Source organism: Dendrobates tinctorius, unplaced genomic scaffold (genome assembly GCF_039654945.1).
Source record: "Dendrobates tinctorius isolate UK_male_01 unplaced genomic scaffold, ASM3965494v1 ptg000331l, whole genome shotgun sequence".
Lineage (NCBI taxonomy): Eukaryota > Metazoa > Chordata > Amphibia > Anura > Dendrobatidae > Dendrobates > Dendrobates tinctorius.
Window position 1 is genome coordinate 3,324,706 of NW_027361997.1, and position 20,578 is coordinate 3,345,283.

At 43.5% G+C, this 20,578-nt stretch overlaps 1 protein-coding gene across 6 annotated transcripts in view; it reads right to left on the reverse strand.

Annotated features, from left to right (window-relative positions):
- The window catches only part of LOC141074241 (uncharacterized), a 122,032-nt gene that overhangs the window by 49,528 nt on the left and 51,926 nt on the right, over positions 1-20,578 (reverse strand). For all 6 annotated transcript variants that reach the window (XM_073561847.1, XM_073561850.1, XM_073561848.1 and 3 more), the window contains one exon: positions 13,084-13,216. In XM_073561847.1, coding sequence (XP_073417948.1) covers positions 13,084-13,152 — 69 coding nt within the window. In that variant the 5' untranslated portion in view covers positions 13,153-13,216. The remainder of the gene's footprint in view (positions 1-13,083; positions 13,217-20,578) is intronic.

Consider the following 20,578-nt stretch of genomic DNA (forward strand, 5'->3'; position numbering starts at 1 on the left):
AGGAAGTGACAGCAAGTTTAGGAAGCTGACTGAGAGCAGGGCCATTGTTGTATGCATGTGTTCAAATGGGAGGTTTCTATTTGTGAGAAGGATGGTGTGGAGACATGAGGGTCCACTGGCCTGGCTGTCTTTAGAAAGACCGCATGGACCAGGACTCATCCCACTGAATGCCCGCTCTCTTTTCCTGTAGGCAGAATACTAAGACAACACACGGGGAGGGTAAAATAAGGGAAGAGTCAGTGGTGTCACCCGCAGACACTGTTTCTATACCCTGGTGTTCAGCCCAAGAAGTCAGGTGCTTTGCTTGCATGTGCGTGAGCATGTTGGTTGTGGTCTGACTGGTTGGTGTGCTGCCCCTGCTGATGCTGGGATGGCAGATATTGCAAATGGCCTTTTTGGGTTAACTGAATTGTCTTAAAAAAAACAAAAACACCAGACTCGGGAACACCTAAACCAGTGTTTCTCAACTCCAGGCCTCAAGACCTACCAACAGGTCAAGTTTTCAGGAATTCCATAGTATTGCACAGGTGATAAACAGCATCAACAGCATCACCTGTGCAATACTAAGGAAATCCTGAAAACATGACCTGTTGGTGGGTCTTGAGGACTGGAGTTGAGAAACACTGACCTAAACCTTGGCCTGGCAAGTTCATCCGTGTTGGTGCTACAGGGAACAGTTGCCTGCCTTGTGTCTTGGGCGACCCCACTGACTCTTTCTGACTGTAGTGGTGCTGTGGATCCCTCCCCCTGTGCACTGCTGTCCTCTCTCTGCATGTCACCTTCCCTGGTTGGGTCAGTGACTTCATGGTCAACCACCTCATGTTCCACATTCTGATCCTCCTCCTGACTTGCTGACTTAACAACATCAATTGTGTCTCGTCATCATCCACCTCTTGCAATAGTAATTGCTTTTCCCTCCGTCATCTTCTTGTGACTGTGGTTGCTCAAATATTTGGACTTCGCGTCCTGCAATCTCCTCATGTACGTCTTGAAATGGGCAGGGAGAGAAATCAGAATCTATAAATGGAAATGTGAACAGCTCTTCGGAATGTCCAAGTGTGAGATTACTTGTCTCTAGGTACTTGACATGATGGGAGGAAGGAGGATTAGAGTGAGGATTATGTGGTCCAGCATCATGGCTACTGAGACTGGACCACTGGACCATGTGGAAGACATGGTGATGCTGGCAAATTGACTGTAATCATTAACTGCTTTCCATCCAACGACCTTTTCACACTGGTCTGGCTTCAAGAGTGGTGTTCTGCGCTCCCCTACAAAGTGGGACAGGAAGCTAGGTCGACATGATATGTGTTCGTTGTACTACCCTAGAAGGCAGTTTCACCTTTGCCGCGGTCATGGCCTCTGACTCACCATCAGTATCACGTCCACTTCCCTGTCCCTTACCACACACCTTGCCCATTTTAAATTGCGTATGATATATCCCTGTTGAGAGAACTGTGCTGAATTACTATTGCAAGAAAATTTGCCTACCTCAGATGGACTTCTTAAACTACAGTATCAATATAACGATGCTATTTGTACCCAACCAAGTCTGACTTTTTTGCCTTGATGCACAACTGGCGCAGTATAAATGCCATATAATATTTCACTTCGGAAAAATATTGGCAGTATTACTATCACAGTAAAATTTGCTCACCTCACATGGACTTCTTACACTGCAGTATCAATATAGCAATACTATTTCTAACCAACCAAGTCTGGCTTTTTTGTTTTAATGCACAACTGGTGCAATATTAATCCCATATATTTCACTGCTGAAAAAAATTGACAATTACTATTGCAGGAAAATTTGCCCACCTCAGAGGGACTTGCTACACTGCAGGAGCAATATAGCGATGCTATTGATAACCAAAAAAAAGGTCTGGATTTTTTGTTTGATGCACAATTGGCGCTGTATAAATGCCATATAATATTTCACTGCTGAAAAAACTTTGCAGTATTATTATTGCAGGAAAATGTGCCCACCTCAGATGGGCTTCTTAACTGCAGGAGCAATATAGCGATGCTATTGGTAACCAAAAAATTCTGGCTGTAAGTTTTTGGTGCACAACTGCCGCAGAAAAAATGGTGTATATTTCCCTGCTCAGAACAATTTGCAGGATTAAGAGCAAAAAGAATATTATCTCTGAAGAGGGCTTCTAGTATCAGTTGCAACAGAAAGGAAGGAAATGTAAATAACCCTATCTTGTCCTATAATATCCCTTCAGCACAATCTATCCCTAAGTGCTGCTAACAGCAGTATGAATATTGATTATAATTAGCCCTAATAAAGGCTGTTGTTGCAGTTGAAATAAATATAACTGCTATTGTGTAATCCCTGCCTATATGCAGCTAAAATTCTCTCCCTAATTCACCAGCACCTCTCTCTGATCTGCCAGTTTCTGGGTTACAGTGTGTCAAGCATGGCTTCACGTGTCTTATATAGACCCGATGATTGCAAACACAAATTCTTTGGTATTATCTTCATTTAATTTGTCTTAAATGAAAAAACACAAAAGAGAATGAAGCAAAAAGCAAAACATTGATCATTTCACACAAAACTCCAAAAATGGGCCAGACAAAAGTATTGGCACCCTCAGCCTAATACTTGGTTGCACAACCTTTAGCCAAAATAACTGCGACCAACCGCTTCCGGTAACCATCACTGAGTTTCTTACAATGCTCTGCTGGAATTTTAGACCATTCTTCTTTGGCAAACTGCTCCAGGTCCCTGATATTTGAAGGGTGCCTTCTCCAAACTGCCATTTTTAGATCTCTCCACATGTGTTTTATGGGATTCAGGTCTGGACTCATTGCTGGCCACCTTAGAAGTCTCCAGTGCTTTCTCTCAAACCATTTTCTAGTGCATTTGAAATGTGTTTTGGGTCATTGTCTTGCTGGAAGACCCATGACCTCTGAGGGAGACCCAGCTTTCTCACAGTGGGCCCTACATTATGCTGCAAAATTTGTTGGTAGTCTTCAGACTTCATACAGCCATGCACATGGTCAAGCAGTCCAGTGCCAGAGGCAGCAAAGCAACCCCAAAACATCAGGGAACCTCCGCCATGATTGACTTTAGGGACAGTGTTTTTTTCTTTGAATGCCTCTTTTTTTCTCCTGTAAACTCTATGTTGATGCCTTTGCCCAAAAAGCTCTACTTTTGTCTCATCTGACCAGAGAACATTCTTCCAAAACGTTTTAGGCTTTTTCAGGTAAGTTTTGGCAAACTCCAGCCTGGCTTTTTTATGTCTTGGGGTAAGAAGTGGGGTCTTCCTGGGTCTCCTACCATACAGTCCCTTTTCATTCAGACGCTGACGGATAGTACGGGTTGACACTGTTGTACCCTCGGACTGCAGGGCAGCTTGAACTTGTTTGGATGTTAGTCCGAGGTTCTTTATCCAACATCCGCACAATCTTGCGTTGAAATCTGTTGTCAATTTTTCTTTTCCATCCAAATCTAGGGAGGTTAGCCACAGTGCCATGGGCTTTAAACTTCTTGATGACACTGCGCACGGTAGACACAGGAACATTCAGGTCTTTGGAGATGGACTTGTAGCCTTGAGATTGCTCATGCGTCTCACAATTTGGTTTCTCAAGTCCTCAGACAGTTCTTTGGTCTTCTTTCTTTTCTCCATGCTCAATGTGGTACACACAAGGACACAGGACAGAGGTTGAGTCAACTTTAATCCATGTCAACTGGCTGCAAGTGTGATTTAGTTATTGCCAACACCTGTTAGGTGCCACAGGTAAGTTACAGGTGCTGTTAATTACACAAATTAGAGAAGCATCACATGATTTTTCGAACAGTGCCAATACTTTTGTCCACCCTCTTTTTTATGTTTGGTGTGGAATTATATCCAATTTGGCTTTAGGACAATTCTTTTTGTGTTTTTTCATTAAAGACAAATTAAATGAAGATAATACCAAAGAATTTGTTTGCGCAATCATTTTCAGGAAGAAACTGAGTATTATCTGGCAAAATTGCAGGGGTGTCAATACTTTTGTCCACAACTGTATATTGGTGACCTGGAGTTAAGGGGCACGGAGCTTACAGTCGGGAGGAGAGGCTTGATTTCCTGGGGAGGGACCTTATCATCTAGCAGGGAGACCTCTTGTTTCAGATCATCATTTTTAACTGTTTGTCTTCCTGGCACATTACTCTCAATCTCAGTTCTTTCTTGCACCACAAAACATCCAGTCTTTGTCACAGTGGTAGACAATTTTCCTTTTTCAACATAGCAATAACAGAAACAATCAGAATTCACTTCCTCTTCAACTTCCACATAACCTTTATCACACAATTCATGTGCCAAGCCACGGAATTCTTCAGCGTCTTTAAGTAATCCACAATCAGTCAACCTCCCTTTATTCTTTTTAACACCTTCGTCCCATAGCGTAGGCTGTAGCCTCCCGCTCTTAGGGAATCCCATAATTGAAAATATTTTTTCTGCATTCCTGACAGCTCTTTCCCCGTCTTTGAATCATAAGACTAACAGTATCCGATCCTTCACACAAATCCAAACTCTTCTTTTTCTTCCACGGAAACATGATTCTCTCCTTTAGAGCTAAATATCCTTACTTCAGATATGCACAGTACTGGAGCGGCCGTACAGTCTGTTCTACTGGGTCTATCCCCCACTGGGATGCCCAAAATTCCAACGCGGCACTCAGTGAAAGGAGGAGGGTGTCTTAGACTATCCCTCCGGACACCTCTGGTTATATATCTAATATATAAAGCTCAAGTGTGTGTATGTATGTGTGTATGTGTGTGTGTGTTTGTGTGTATGTCCGGGATTAGCATCCGCATCGTCGCAGCTACAGCCACAAAATTTGGCACAGTCACACATCTGGACCCCGAGAGTGTCCTAAGCTATGTTGTGAGGCGAAATTTTAACTCCGCGTGTTCCAATTCACCAAACAATTTTGCCCTTATCTACATAATGGGGAAAAAAGTGTGTGCGCATCAAGCCCCGCCCCTCATTATGTCATAATGGTTGCCATGGCGACGCTGATTCATCATAGGTTGCAAGCCCCGCTGCTCATTTTGATGTCATAATGGTTGACTATGGGATGGAGGATGTGTGATGGGTATATGGGTACTGGACTATGGGATGGAGGATATGTATGACGAGTATATGGGCACGGGACTATGGGATGGCGGATATGTATGATGGGTATATGGGCACAGGACTATGGGATGGCGGATATGTATGATGGGTATATGGGCACGGGACTATGGGATGGAGGATGTGTGATGGGTATATGGACACTGGACTATGGGATGGCGGATATGTATGATGGGTATATGGGCACGGGACTATGGGATGGAGGATGTGATGGGTATATGGACACTGGACTATGGGATGGAGGATGTGTGATGGGTATATGGGCACTCTACTACGGGATACGGGATGGAGGATATGTGTGTGATGGGTATATGGGCACTCGACTATGGGGTGGAGGATATGTATGATGGGTATATGGGCACGGGACTATGGGATGGAGGATATGTATTATGGGTATATGGGCAGGGGACTATGGGATGGAGGATAATTATAATTTGTTATAACTAACCACAGTTAGTTACTATGCCTGGGCAGCGCCGGGCTCTTCAGCTAGTATTTATATATATTCCCGAGTTACGTATCCTACCCAATTTTCGATCACATCACCATGCCTGATTCTAACAGTGATCAGGATTTCAGGAAATTTTGGCTATAAAGAGAGCCACAATCACAGGTCAATCCGGGGTGTCCGTCCCTTATGAGGTATGGGTCGAACACTGAGCCCCCAACGGGACTGCACCTCTATATGATTCCACCCAAGAATCACCCCACCATCAAGGACAAACCTCAGATCCTCTTTGCAGTAACAAGCACAGGAAAAACCCACACCAAACGGTCAATCTGAACAGTATAACTGCCAACTTACCGTGGTTGTCGTGGGGGATGATCAGTCCCAATTTTCCAGTGTCTGTGTCCGGTCCGAGGGTCCTTTGTCTTTTTGTCCTCCGGGGCAGAGGCGTCCCTGTTTGGGGACCCCACGTTGGGCAGCAAGTTGTCAGGGAGGATCAAGTGACCCTTCACGGTTGACCAAGTGATTTCCAAATTAATCTACAGGGTGTTGCTAGCAACTGAGAACGATCAGACGGAGATGAGTCTCTGTATGGGAGGATCAAGGCAGATCGCTAACCCCATTCACATTACATAGCATTCTGCTTAGTTATGCAAAGTATACAGCTACCAATAGCATCGTAACACATTTACTTTATAAGCCAATAGTATTGCAAGAAAACCGGAAATTACATTTATGTCCCTAGTTACGTGGCATAGAGAATAGAACAATAGCACATTCATCAGGGTCTCATATCTTATATCTTGTTCAGACTGGAACAGTCTGGTTTTATTACAACCATGAACTTTACCCTAGTTACAGAATTTATCTGGTAAACAAGAAAATGGCGTTGCAAGCACAAAAATGGAGTCTTTGAGAACAAGATGTCCCGTACATCCGCATACTGTACTTCACAGGTTAATAATATTGTAAATATACAACTCCTCCCACCACGACATGACAAGGTTTGCAACAGAAGGGGAGAATTTCGCCCCCATGGAAACACCTGAATTCTGTAAAAAAAAATGTGTTATTGAAAGAAAAATAATTGTGAGTAAGAAGAAAACTCAAAACCTGCAAAATAAAATCAGAAAAATCATTGGTAAAATGACCATATTTCTGTAAATGAAATTTAACAGCTGTTAAAGCCACATAATGAAGTATACTGGGGTACAATGCAGTTACATCGCAACTAAGCCATGACCAAGTTTTATCCCAAGTAATGTTGTGAAATAATTTCAGGACGTCACTGGAATCTTAAGAAACCAGGTGTGCGTCGAACCAAAGGTTGGAGAATAGAATCTAACCATTGTCCCAGGTGTTCGCCCAAAGAGCCGATACCTTAGACAATGGGGCGCATGGGAGGAGGAAAAATTTGTATGTGTGTCTTTGGCAGGGCACGTAAGATAGGAATGATAGGTTAGGCTACAAAAAGAAAACCCGCTTGCTTAGAGGAAAAAAAACCTTTACAAACACCGGTATCAATGATAGCTTTGCAGTCCTGTAAGAAACGCAAAGTGGGATCAAAATCCGTCTTAGAATAAATATCATCGTGCATCAACATATTATCAATGGCAGTTACATAATCAGTAGTGTTCATCAAAACCACTGATCCCCCCCTTATCGGACATTTTGATGGTTATGTCCGAATTCCCTTTGAGAATTTCAAGTGCTTCTTTTTCTGATATAGACAAATTTGATTTAAAAGGGACAGAATGGTCTGCTAATTTTTTTATGTCCCTTTCAATATTTTCCTGGAAGCGGTCCATGGCTTCAATGCGAGTATTCACTGGATAAATGAGGGATTTTTCATACATAAAGGAAATGATGAATTAATGGGTTTAGTGGTGTCCATAGTAGAATCCAAGTTGGTAAGATGTAACAAGCTACATTGTTCCTGGAAATATTTATTTGAGAAAAAAAATTTTTCTGATGAAACATTGGAACAAAAAGAATTAGAGTCCTCGCATTAAAAAAAATGTTTACGGATCATAAGATCTGTTACAAATTTATTAATGTCCTTTAACGTTGAAAAGACATCTAATCGAGAATGAGTAGGAAAGAAATTCATACCATGAGAAGGAAGTTTGGTTTCTGCATCCGAGAGAGCATATGAGGATAAATTGACCACATTCAATATTTGCTCTTGTTGGAACTTCTCAGTCTGCTTTTGAAAAAGACCGGCACTTCTGCAGTGTTTCCTCCTGCATTTTTGTATTCTGCATACCTATTTTATGGATATCTAAATAAAATGTTTTGGATTTTACCCTTTTGAACTGGAAACCCTTTTCTGTATTTTGTCTACTGCCTGACAGAGTTGTGGCCTGTGCTTGAAAGCAACATGGGCTGAACACTTTTCTTTTTTCTTGCACTTAAAGAAATATTTTGACAAGAAAAGAAGGGAGGCGTTGTTTGCAGTTGGGGACATGGTCTGTTTGTCCTCTAGGAATCTGCGTTTGAAGATCCCTTCTAAAAAACTGGGGCCTAAGTTTGTAGGACCCTTCAAAGTGGTTCAGGTTGTCAACCCGGCAGAGGAGAGATTAGACATCCCCTCGTCCTGGAGAATTAATTCAGTTTTTCATGTATCTTTACTGAAGAGAGTTGACACACCAGATAAGAAGGCGATGTTCCTCCAATTGATGAGGCGGCGAGTTTGAGATTTCATGCATTTTAGATTCCAGGTGGTACAGAGGAAGGTTGCAGTATCTTGTGTCCTGGAAGGGTTTCGTTCCCGAGGATAATTCCTGAGTGAAAGCTGAGGACGTCTCAGCCTCAAGGCTGACTAAGGCTTTCCACAGATTTCCGAATAAGGCTCGGCCAAGAGGTTTCGGAGGATCCTCATAAAAGGGGAGGTACTGTTAGTTTCTATTTCGTTTTGACCATCCGCCATCTTGTAGTGGTTTTCTGGCTGCTAGTCTTTTTCCTCTGGTGCTGTGTTTGTCTTAGGTCAGGTGATTGTATCACCCTTTATTACCCAGCACCTGCCTCCTAGTCCTTGCTGGACAACAGTGTTAGGCTGTGTGCCCATGTAGCGCTTTTTAAGCGTTTCTGAAGCGCTTTTAGACAAGCGTTTCTGCTGCAGAAACGCTTAAGAAAAAGCATCCAATGGATTTGCAATGAAAAACACACATGTTGTGCTAATGGTGCATTTTTAACCGCTGAGGAAACGCTTAGCATTTAAAAACACAGCATGTTCATCAATTTTGCGGAATCGCACACGAATCCGCATACCATCAATTATATGGGCAAAAACGCTTAGGAAACCGCATGCAAAAACCCTTGACAAACGCTTAGAAAAGCGCATCAAAAAACACATGCGTTTTCAAGGGAGCAGGGTGTGCAATTCTGCTCAGATTTATTCTGCATGAAAATCGCTACGTGGGCACATAGCCTTAATCTGCTAGTTTTCTGGCTTGGTGCTTTGCTTTCGGTGTGTGATATTGTGCAGTTCTGGGTTCTCTAGTTCTGCCTGTTTTAGTTTTTGATTTTCCATTCGTTTCTGTAGTGTCCTCTGTTTTCCTACTAGGAGGTTACCCTGTTTTTGTTCCCAGTCCCAAGACTGTTCAGGGATTCCATTCCCCCTACCTATATGTCTTCATTTGAGTTTAGCCTAGGAAACATCGGTGGGTCTATTCACAAGGAATAGGTCACCCACTACATCATAGGGTTTCAGCCTAGTCCTAGTACAGGGTCAGCTCTTCCCCCTTCTACCCTAGTCCTGAGTTGCAGATCCATAACAGGTTGTCCGTCTTGTTTGTAGCAATCACTGTCTCTCCCTCTGATTGGTGGGATTCTCCTCTGCCACCGCCATGGGGCATCATCTGGACTGGAAGCAAGCTGAATCTTCTCCTTTGGGGACACTTGCATAGACTGCACGGTTTTGGTTGGTGCTGTCACACTTTTGGTCAGCTCCTGGACCTGGAAACGTAGGTCTGTAGAAAAGTCATCCTCCTTGGTTGGTTCTCTCAAACCATTTTCTAGTGCTTTTTGAAGTGTGTTTTGGGTCATTGTCCTGCTGGAAGACCCATGACCTCTGAGGGAGACCCAGCTTTCTCACAGTGGGCCCTACATTAAGCTGCAAAATTTGTTGGTAGTCTTCAGACTTCATAATGCCATGCACATGGTCAAGCAGTCCAGTGCCAGAGGCAGCAAAGCAACCCCAAAACATCAGGGAACCTCCGCCATGTTTGACTGTAGGGACAGTGTTTTTTTCTTTGAATGCCTCTTTTTTTCTCCTGTAAACTCTATGTTGATGCCTTTGCCCAAAAAGCTCTACTTTTGTCTCATCTGACCAGAGAACATTCTTCCAAAACGTTTTAGGCTTTTTCACGTAAGTTTTGGCAAACTCCAGCCTGGCTTTTTTATGTCTCGGGGTAAGAAGTGGGGTCTTCCTGGGTCTCCTACCATACAGTCCCTTTTCATTCAGACGCCGACGGATAGTACGGGTTGACAATGTTGTACCCTCGGACTGCAGGGCAGCTTGAACTTATTTGGATGTTAGTCGAGGTTCTTTATCCAACATCCGCACAATCTTGCGTAGAAATCTCTTGTCAATTTTTCTTTTCTGTCCACACCTAGGGAGGTTAGCCACAGTGCCATGGGCTTTAAACTTCTTGATGACACTGCGCACGGTAAACACAGGAACATTCAGGTCTTTGGAGATGGACTTGTAGCCTTGAGATTGCTCATGCGTCTCACAATTTGGTTTCTCAAGTCCTCAGACAGTTCTTTGGTCTTCTTTCTTTTCTCCATGCTCAATGTGGTACACACAAGGACACAGGACAGAGGTTGAGTCAACTTTAATCCATGTCAACTGGCTGCAAGTGTGATTTAGTTATTGCCAACACCTGTTAGGTGCCACAGGTAAGTTACAGATGCTGTTAATTACACAAATTAGAAAAGCATCAAATGATTTTTCAAACAGTGCCAATACGTTTGTCCACACTCTTTGTTATATGTTTGGTGTGGAATTATATCCAATTTGGCTTTAGGACAATTCTTTTTGTGTTTTTTCATTTAAGACAAATTAAATGAAGATAATAATACCAAAGAATTTGTGTTTGCCATCATTTTCAGGAAGAAACTGAGTATTATCTGACAAAATTGCAGGGGTGTCAATACTTTTGGCCACAACTGACTGTATGTATGTATGTGTATATATATACACATACACACACACACACACATATATATATATATATATATATATATATATATATATATATATATATATATATCCATACACACACACACAGTATATATATATTATATTCCATGCTTTGGAATAGGATGTGCATACACTGACATACATGCCTCATACATTGACATACATACATCAGTCAATTGCACGTCTGTCGTGATGATTGGGGGCTGCGGCGTGCTGGTTTGTGACAAATTGGTAGCAGCAATTGGATCTCTGTAAGATATCCTGGCTGTTCTCCTGACATATTGGTAGCAGCGGTGGAATATCGGCATGATACCCCAAATGTCCCTAACCACTGGTACCCACACTGATCGGCAGAACTTTTATCTGTGACACGGAACTTTCATCCTTATTACAAAATGGCGTGGCATGTCTAACTTCCGACTGCTCTGTTCATTCTCTATGGAGCTGCCAATAAAGGAGAGCGCAGTGTTTGCCAATCTAAAAATAACAGAATGAATAAAGTTCCCCATTCTGGTAATTTTTGTGGGTCCCAGATGTGGAATGCCCATGGATCTGGAAGTTGACATCTATCCTCTGGATAGGTGATACCGTATATACTCGAGTATAAGCCGACCCGAGTATACGCCGACCCCCCTCTAATTTTGCCACAAAAACCTGGGAAAACTTATTGACTCGAGTATAAGCCTAGGGTGGAAAATGCAGCAGCTACTGGTAAATTTAAAAAATAAAAATAGATACCAATAAAAGTAAAATTAATTGAGACATCAGTAGGTTAAATGTTTTTGAATATCCATATTGAATCAGGAGCCCCATATAATGCTCCATACAGTTCATGATGGCCCCCATAAGATGCTCCATACAAAATACACCCAATATAATGCTGCACAATGGTTAATAATGGCCCCATAAGATGCTCCCTAGAATAATATGCCCCATATGCTGCTCCATAAAGGTTATGGCCCCATAAGATGCTCCAGAATAGGCCCCATATGATACCCCCATAAGATGCTCCATATATTATGCCCCTATATGCTGCCCCAATAAGATGCTCCACAGATTATTCCCCCATATGCTGCCCCCATAAGATGCTCCATAGATTATTCCCCCATATGCTGCCCCTATAAGATGCTCCATAGATAATTCCCCCATATGCTGCCCCTATAAGATGCTCCATAGATTATACCCCTATATGCTGCCCCCATAAAATGCTCCATAGAATATGCCCCAATATGCTGCCCCTATAAGATGCTCCATAGATTATGCATATATGCTGCCCCTATAAGATGCTCCACAGATTATACCCCTATATGCTGCCCCCATAAGATGCTCCATACATTATGCCCCATATGCTGCCCCCTTAAGATGCTCCATACATTATGCCCCCATGTGCTGCCCCCATAAGATGCTCCGTAGATTATGCCCCCATGTGCTGCCCCCATAAGATGCTCCATACATTATGCCCCCATGTGCTGCCGCTGCTGCATTTAAAAATAAAAAAAATTACATACTCACCTCTCCATCGCTGGGGCCAGGTGCCGCTGCTAGCTGCTGTCTGGCACGTCATCTGTCAGTGACGTTCAGACTGCAGGGGGTGCGGCGCACACTATCCGTCACCGTGCCCTCTGCTGTCTGAACATCGCTGACAGATGACGTGCCAGACAGCAGTAAGCAGCGATGGACCCGGACAGGCGAGTATCGCTATACTTACTGGTCCTGGCACGGTCTCTGCAGCCCCCAGCTTCTCTGCGATCTCCCTTCCTGCCTTCAGCGGTCACGTGGTACCGCTCATTACACCTCATGAATATGCGCATATTCATGATTGTAATGAGCGGTACCATGTGACCACTGAAGGAAGGGAGATCGCGGAGAAGCTGGGGGCTGCAGAGACCGTGCCAGAACCGGTAAGTATGACCTGACACCCATGCCCCTCCTCCGACCCCCTGGTGTATATGACTCGAATATAAGCCGAGAGGGGGACTTTCAGCCCAAAAAAATGGGCTGAAAATCTCGGCTTATATTCGAGTATATACGGTAACTTGTTTTTACCAGACATCCCTTTTAATTATCTTTGGATTCTACTTCAGACATTAGAGAGAGGAGATTTCGACAAGTTTCCTAACAGACAGAAAATTGGGAGGTAAGAAACGGCTTAACAATTCACACAGACATTTCTTTATATATTATCAGATTAAGTTGTAAGATAAAACGCAATTAAATGAGACAAAAAGGATAAGATTTTTTTTTATAAAGTGCTCCTTTCATTCTCTCCCCTCCCCAACCTTTCTATTGCCTACAAGACTTACCTCTCCAGTCAGCAGCTGTCTAAGCTTGATGGCAAACATTAAAACCTTCATACTCCTGTCCCTGGCCATTATATGGCAGTTGACCAATGAAACAGAGGATTTCTTCTCCTCAATTTAGCATTTGGAGTTCCACCTAAAACAAAAAAAATATATTTAACTCTTCCCATAGCACCCAAATGCTTCTTTTTTCACATGATGTAATGTAGTTTTTCAGTCACATCATTCACTTGATTCAAACTCGTGCCCTTGAAGCCCACCCCCTGATCCCTCTCTCTGGAGCACTCTGGAATGCCAGCTCCATCTGCAATAAGCTTCATGTGATTCATGACCTCTTTCTCTCTTGCAAACTTGACCTGCAGATGTGGGATTAATAAAAGGGTGACTACTGAAGGAAAAAGTCCTTGCTGAGAGCTGGAAAATCTGGGAAAAAGATGTAGACAATCCTGTTATCAAGCTGAGGTTGAAGTTTATTGAGAGATACATGGCAAAACAGGTACAGAGAGTCAGTTGAGATGAAGCATGCAGGCACAAAAACAGGGGTCCAGACGGGCGAAGAGTCGCTGAGAAGTCTGGCGATGGAAAGGCCCTAGCCCTGGCCATGGTGTGGCACAGTGGCATAATGGCGGTGGTGGGGCCCCAAGCAACAGTAACAGGGGCTTTTTATACATAATGCGAACAAAGAAAGCTGGACCTTGCAGCAAAGGGCGTATATGGTTACATCATATTGCAGAGAGAAACATGTGTTTTTAGAACAAAGAATATAATGACATAATATGACATTAATTAACGTTTCCCCAAACAACATTAAAACCCATAAAAGTCATTGTTATCCATAGCTACTGTCATTAATCTTATCACTGCTTCCAGACTAAACCCATAAATTCATACATTTGACATTTTTAGGAGTTTGTTTTCTACCAACACTATCACGTATAGACATACTGACTATATATTTGTTGACCCTATTCCCCTATTGCCCTGAGGCCGATCCAATTTTCCTTTATGCATGTCTGCTAGGTTTGCTAGTAGACATGATCTCATTTTACATCCTCCATTCACTTTTCCAAAGTACAACATATTAGCTCCTTCTTATAAGTTGAATCTGTTGGCTTCTAACTTTCACGAGATGGCTACCTGGTTCAGCATGGCAGCTCAGTATATTATAGCTGACCATTCTCTTACAATTATACCCTGTCCCAGCTCACCTTGTAACACAACCTTGTTTCTAGTCAGGAAGGAGCCCCCATCTGTTGGATGGCGCTTGGTGTAGGACCTTCTGGCTCTAAACAAGGCAGTGATGCCAAGAGCCCCCACAGCACCAGACCCCATACTCTGCTGAATGACTGGAGGCTGGAAAATAAGGTCTTTACAGTGATATCAGTAATGTCTTCAGCATCCTGGTACATCCAGATAGCCAGTTTTGGTTTGTATTCACATATAAGGGGAAAAGGTATACATTCACCAGAATCCCACAAGGCTACTGTGAATTACCTACTATTTTTTCCTAGGCAATGTCAGCTAACCTAGCTCAATGTGAGTCACCAGAAGGTAGCCAGATACTCTTATATGTGGATGACATGCTTTTGTATTAAAAGCTAAAAAAAAAAAAAAATAGGTAACAAAAGGGGTCATCTTTAAAGATGACCTATATGTATAAACTGCCCATTAACCTCCTATGATAGGTCACAGTATTGAGCTATGGCATAAGCTGTGTCTCAACAAGAGGAATGGTAGAGGTCATATCTTAGGTATTTAGGATGTATGGCTTTACTAACTATTAAAAATTTTTGTATAATCTACATTACTTGTCCAAAAAATAATTCCTAGGGGAACCTGAGACCAAAGAGAGGACAATTTCCTCACCCTCAATACTTATTCCAACACATTTGTATGGATTTTATTGAACAAGTGTGAGGGAAAAAGTACTGCCTTGTTATTAGAGATGCTTTCAGCAGGTGGACTGAAGTTATTCCAGCTGTTCACCCTGATGCATTAATGGTAGCGAAGGCCCTTCTAAAGGAAATCATACCCAGATTTGGGTTTCCAGAAAATATATAGTAAACTAAGTAATATCATTACTACCTAAAACATTGTCAACTGAATTAATAAAAACACTGTGCCTATCATCCTCAGTCCGTCGGACTGGTTGAGAGACACAATGGGATATTGAAAAATAAGTTGAGAAAAACCCATGCAGGAAATAAGGAAAAATTGGTTGTACTAAACATGTATGTCACACCAACATCTGTAGGACTGACAGCCTTTGAAATCATATATGGGAGGCCTTTTCTGTTACCCGAGCTAAAACCCTTTAAAAGGATAGATGAGGAAGTTGACTGTACATTAGCAGAATATATGTCTAAGATATTAACTCACAAAGAAGTTTCTACTCCTAAGTTTTGTTCCAGGAAACCCACTAACAAAATCGGAGATTGTGAAACCTGCAGATTGGGTCCTTGTGAAAGTGTTAAAGAAGAAACACCAGCACCATCCTTATTGGGAAGGTCGTTACCAAGTCCTGTTTACTCCTACTGCGGTCAAGATTCCTGGATCCATCTCTCAAACTGTAGACTTGTCAGACAGGTAGGGACAGAGTAGGATCTGACTTGATTGTCAAAGTCCAGCTACAAATGGAGGTTTTCCACAAAGGAAAGCTTGTCTCAAACTGGTGAAGAATCCCATTCATCTCCCTACCCAGCAGGATGGTCAGATCTAGGATGTGTACATAAGGGTTAGTTACATGTATATTCTTCATGACCATGGTGATGAGAGATTGGAAAGTAATAGACCCAGCAGGAGAGGAAAGTCCAAGGTGGTAGAATGGTTTCAGATTTAAGACCTTAAATCTTACTTTTGAAATCGGGCAGGAGGCCACCATGTTAGTGGATTTTTGTCTGTTGTCTAAAGGATGCAGAGATGGGGGAACAAGCTATCAAACTAGACCCAATAGGACTTTTCTACATAGAAGTTCAGAATAATACCAAACCAAGACCCAAGGAGGAAGGTATGCCAGAAAGAACCATAATAGAGTCCATAGGGCCCATAGTTAGATTTTCTAACCTAACTTACGAAGATAAACTAGCTCTAGAGAGAGGCTGTGAGGAGGAGAAGAATGAATGGTTAGAATGGCTTAAATATACTTCAAAAAGGTTAAAAAATTAAGTTATGTAGTAAAACTTATGTCTCCTCAGAAAGGGAAAGAAAATGTAAAATGTTATCATTTTTATTTCCCCCACTTGAGAAACCGGATATCCCACCACAGGTGATTGCTAATCCTGGTAACTATACTTGTTTTAGTCTTCCAGGGCATAAGCACAACTTCAGAGAGCTCCAAGGCGACTTTTCTAGAGAATGGATCATTGTCTCCCACAGGGCCAAGTACTCAGCCATATGGTCAAAACAGACCACCATGAGAGTGAATGTATGGTGGTTATGTGGTGATAAAAGGATAAGAGCCAGACTACCACATGGTTCCCGAGGGGATTGTGCGGTGTGTAGCATTCCACCATATGAGTGGACGGGGATGACCCACTTTGCAGGTCTTGGAGGTAAACATGGGCACATTCAGAGTTAAAACGAGTCCTTTCGGTTTATTTGCTCCATAAACCTCACAGTAACAAAACACGGTTTCTAGCCTTCACAGCAGTCAAAAGCAACATAAACAGTCCTTAGCTGGGCTGTGTTCCCTCAGGCCCTGTTCACACACAGGCCAGGGCAATGTCCATAGCAGAGATCTATCTGCAGCCAGACACAGGAATAGCCTTTAGCTCAGGCGAAAGCCAGCATAAAAATGTCCATTACTTCAGGCTCAGACCTGGAGCCTCAGCAAAACACTGGAGGCTTATCCCTCCTCACATACAGGCAACATACATAGGCCTCACCGGGTCAGCAGCCTCAGCACGTGGTCTTCAGGAAGGTAGCCCACCTTCCTCCACCTGGGCCTGCCTGGACCTTCCACATGGCCCAATCAGATCCATGCGCTCTCTCTCATGTGACCTACTCTGGTTACCTTTTATGATCCGTAGCCACGCCCACCGGGTCACATGGCTATGACCTCATCACAGGTCCTACAAGCATTCATACACTCTATTAAGGCGTTCTAGACACCGCCCCCTAGGTGGGTTTGTAGGTAGCTCTTGCTGACAGTGTAACAGCTCAGCAGTGCCTCTGCTGATTAATACACATATTAAAGCTTCCATCCCAAGGCCAGCTACCTTGGGATACATAACGGTCATTCAGCATCCTATACCCATTACCACAATGGATATGCCTGTAGGCCCGTCCTGGGACACCCACACAGCCCCCCTAGCGGACATAGTGGTCACTACACCACAGGTGGTCCAGCTAATCATGCCGTTCCACCTGTTGTCAACAGGGACATGGCCAAAGGTACGTAGTGGGAAGAGACAGAAGCGTGAAACACCGCAAGGATCCTTCCACTCTAGTATCTACATAGATGATACTGGAGTTCCCAGGGGAGTGCCCAACGAGTACAAGGCTAGGAACCAGGTAGCAGCCGGGTGGGAATCCATAATTTGGTGAGTGACTATAAAAAAAGAATGTAGACTGGATAAACTACTTATACTATAACCAGCAGAGATTTGTTAATTATACCTGAGAAGCAGTTAAAGTGATAGTTTAGTAATTAGGACCAACTTCTCTCATGGATTGGTAGAATAGGATGGCATTAGACAAGTTCTTAGCAGAAAAGGAAGGAGTATATAAAATGTTTGGAGGAATTTGTTGCACTTTTATCCCTAATACAAATCCTGATTGGAGTATCTCCAAAGCTCTTGATGGACTGACTGCACTGTCTAATGAATTAGCTGGAAACTCTGGATATGACGACATATTTACTTCCTGGACTGAAGAATGGTTTGGGAAATGGTCCGGATTATTCACTTCTGCGTTGATATTTCTTACCATCGTGGCCAATGTGTTGATTGTTTGTGGATGCTGTGCTGTTCCATGCATTAGAGGACTTGTTCAAAGACTGACTGACTCTGTCATAATGAAAACTATGTATCAAGGAATGGAGACTTTGAAAGATCTTCTGTGAAATCTGTCAAAAAGAAATCTGTCCCCAATGTGTACAGATAAACGAAAACTTATTTCTCTCCTCTTCCAGGTCATATCGGGGCTTATCTACAGTATTATAGAATGCTGCAGATAAGCCCTGAAAGGCGGTGGCTGTAACTCGTATCGGGCAAACCTGGTGACAGGTTTCCTTTAAATACTCTCCTTCATGCTTCAGTTGTTGCCAGTGATAGCTTTCAACTACCTGGTTTGGAGCTAGAGGAGTGAGCTGAGAAAGGAGCAGGTGTTTGGAGTTGTTTCAGGTGATATCTGCGTGTAGTTGATTTGTGTGTGCATTTCCCAGTCTCTATTTCCATTTGATTTGCCATCCCCTCCGCTTTCCCCATTTCCTACTCGATTGTTTTTATATGATTGTGGTTTTCTTTTATCCCTGTCCGTTTACCCTCTGTGTCTCTGTGTTAGAGCACGACTAGGGATCCTGCTGTTCTAAGGTTTACATCAATTGATTATATCAGAAAGGTATTATGAAGCAGCTAACTAAAAAACAACCCTTAGAAAACAACTTTTATTAATACTAGTATTACCAGTTATATCACTGTTATGGGTAGGGGCGTATAGTGTTAATATTCTATACATTGAACTAATCTACCCCCTGTTCTCACCAGCCCTCTATTTACGTATTATGACAGAGACACTGGTGAAGTGATGGAAGGGAGATACCAGATTAGTTTCCTTCAGCACACTGCGTGTTGGGATCGTATATATAAAATTATATAATGGGCTGGTTTTAGTGGACATTCATAGCCTGCCGAAAGAGATCCTGATGGACCAAGGGACACCGTTTAGGTCCCAGGTAATGAGGGAGTTGTGTAAGGCCCTTCAGATTACCCAACTTAGGACGTTGGTGTACCATCCGCAGACAGACGGCCTGGTGGAGAGCTTCAATAAGACCCTGAATTCCATGTTGAGGAAGGTCGTGGAGAAGAATGGATGACATTGGGATTGCCTCCTGCCATACCTACTGTTCCCCATCAGGGAACTTCCTCAGGCTTCTACAGGGTTCTCACCATTTGAGTTGTTATACGGACGGCACCCCCGGGGACTTCTAGATGTTGCAAAGGAGACTTGGGAAGCAGAAGTTACAACCCACCGAAACATCATCGAGCATGTGGCCCAAATGCAGGATCGAATTGCATGGGTGATGCCGATTGTGAAAGAGTTTCCTTCAAGCACAAGAAGCCCAGGCGAGGGTCTACAACCGGGCAGCGAGGCTGAGACAGGTTAGCCCTGGGAACCGGGTGCTCATGTTGATTCTCACAGTGGAGAGTAAATTCCTGGCCAAGGCCATATGAAGTGGTTGAGAAGACGTACCAAGTGTACCACGTTAACCTGCTAAAAATGGGGCAAGATAAGGATATGGTAGTAGCACCGTGCCTAGGGGTCCATCCTGAAGCCAAGGTCAAGGATGTCACAGTGGCAAAGACACTGTTGCCGGCCTATAAACAACAGTACCGTGAGCTGTTTCAGAGGAACCGAGATGTGTTTTCGGAATTACCAGGATGTATGCAAGTGGTGGAGCATGAGATCCTGACTGAACCACATGTGAGGGTGAACCAATGGCCGTATCGGATTCCTGAAGCTCGCCGTGAGGTGATCTCCCAAGAGGTGAAGAGAATGTTGAGCCTCGGTGTCATCGAGGAGTCAAAGAGCAGCTGGTCCAGCCCTATTGTCCTGGTGCTGAAGCCAAGTGGAGAGTGGCGTTTCTGTAGCGATTACAGGAAGCTTAATGAGGTGTCCAAGTTCAACGCGCATTCGATGAGCTTATTAAGAGGCTAGGGTTAGCCAGATATATCACCACCCTGGACCTAACAAAGGGGTACTGGCAAATTCTCCTGTCTCCAAGTGCCAAGGAGAAGACGGGCTTCTCTACGCCCGACGGGTGCTTTCAATATACCAGGATGCCGTTCGGACTACAAGGAGCTCCAGCCACCTTCCAGACGTTTATGGACCGGATTCTAGGCCCTCACAAGAAGTACGCCTCCACTTATTTGGAGTGCATTGTGATTTTCAGCCGGGATTGGGGAAGTCACCTGCCAAAGGTCCAGGCGGTATTCGATGCCCTAAGGAAAGCGGGGTTTACTATAAACCCAAAGAAGTGCGCCCTCGGAAAAGAGGAGGCAAAATACTTGGGCTATATTGTTGGAGGAGGGGAGATAAAGCCACAAGTAGACAAAGTGGAGGCGATCCAGAAGTGGCCGCAGCCGGTCTCCAAAAAAGCAGATCAGGGCGTCCCTCGGAATTGTGTGATTCATCCCAAACTTTGCCATGATAGCTTCGCCCCTGACTGATCTTCTCAAGTGCACAAAGTCGACGAAGGTCAAATGGTCCTCTGAAGCGGAGATGGCTTTCCAGGAGCTGAAGCTCATCCTGTGCAGACAGCCAGTCTTGGTCGCACACG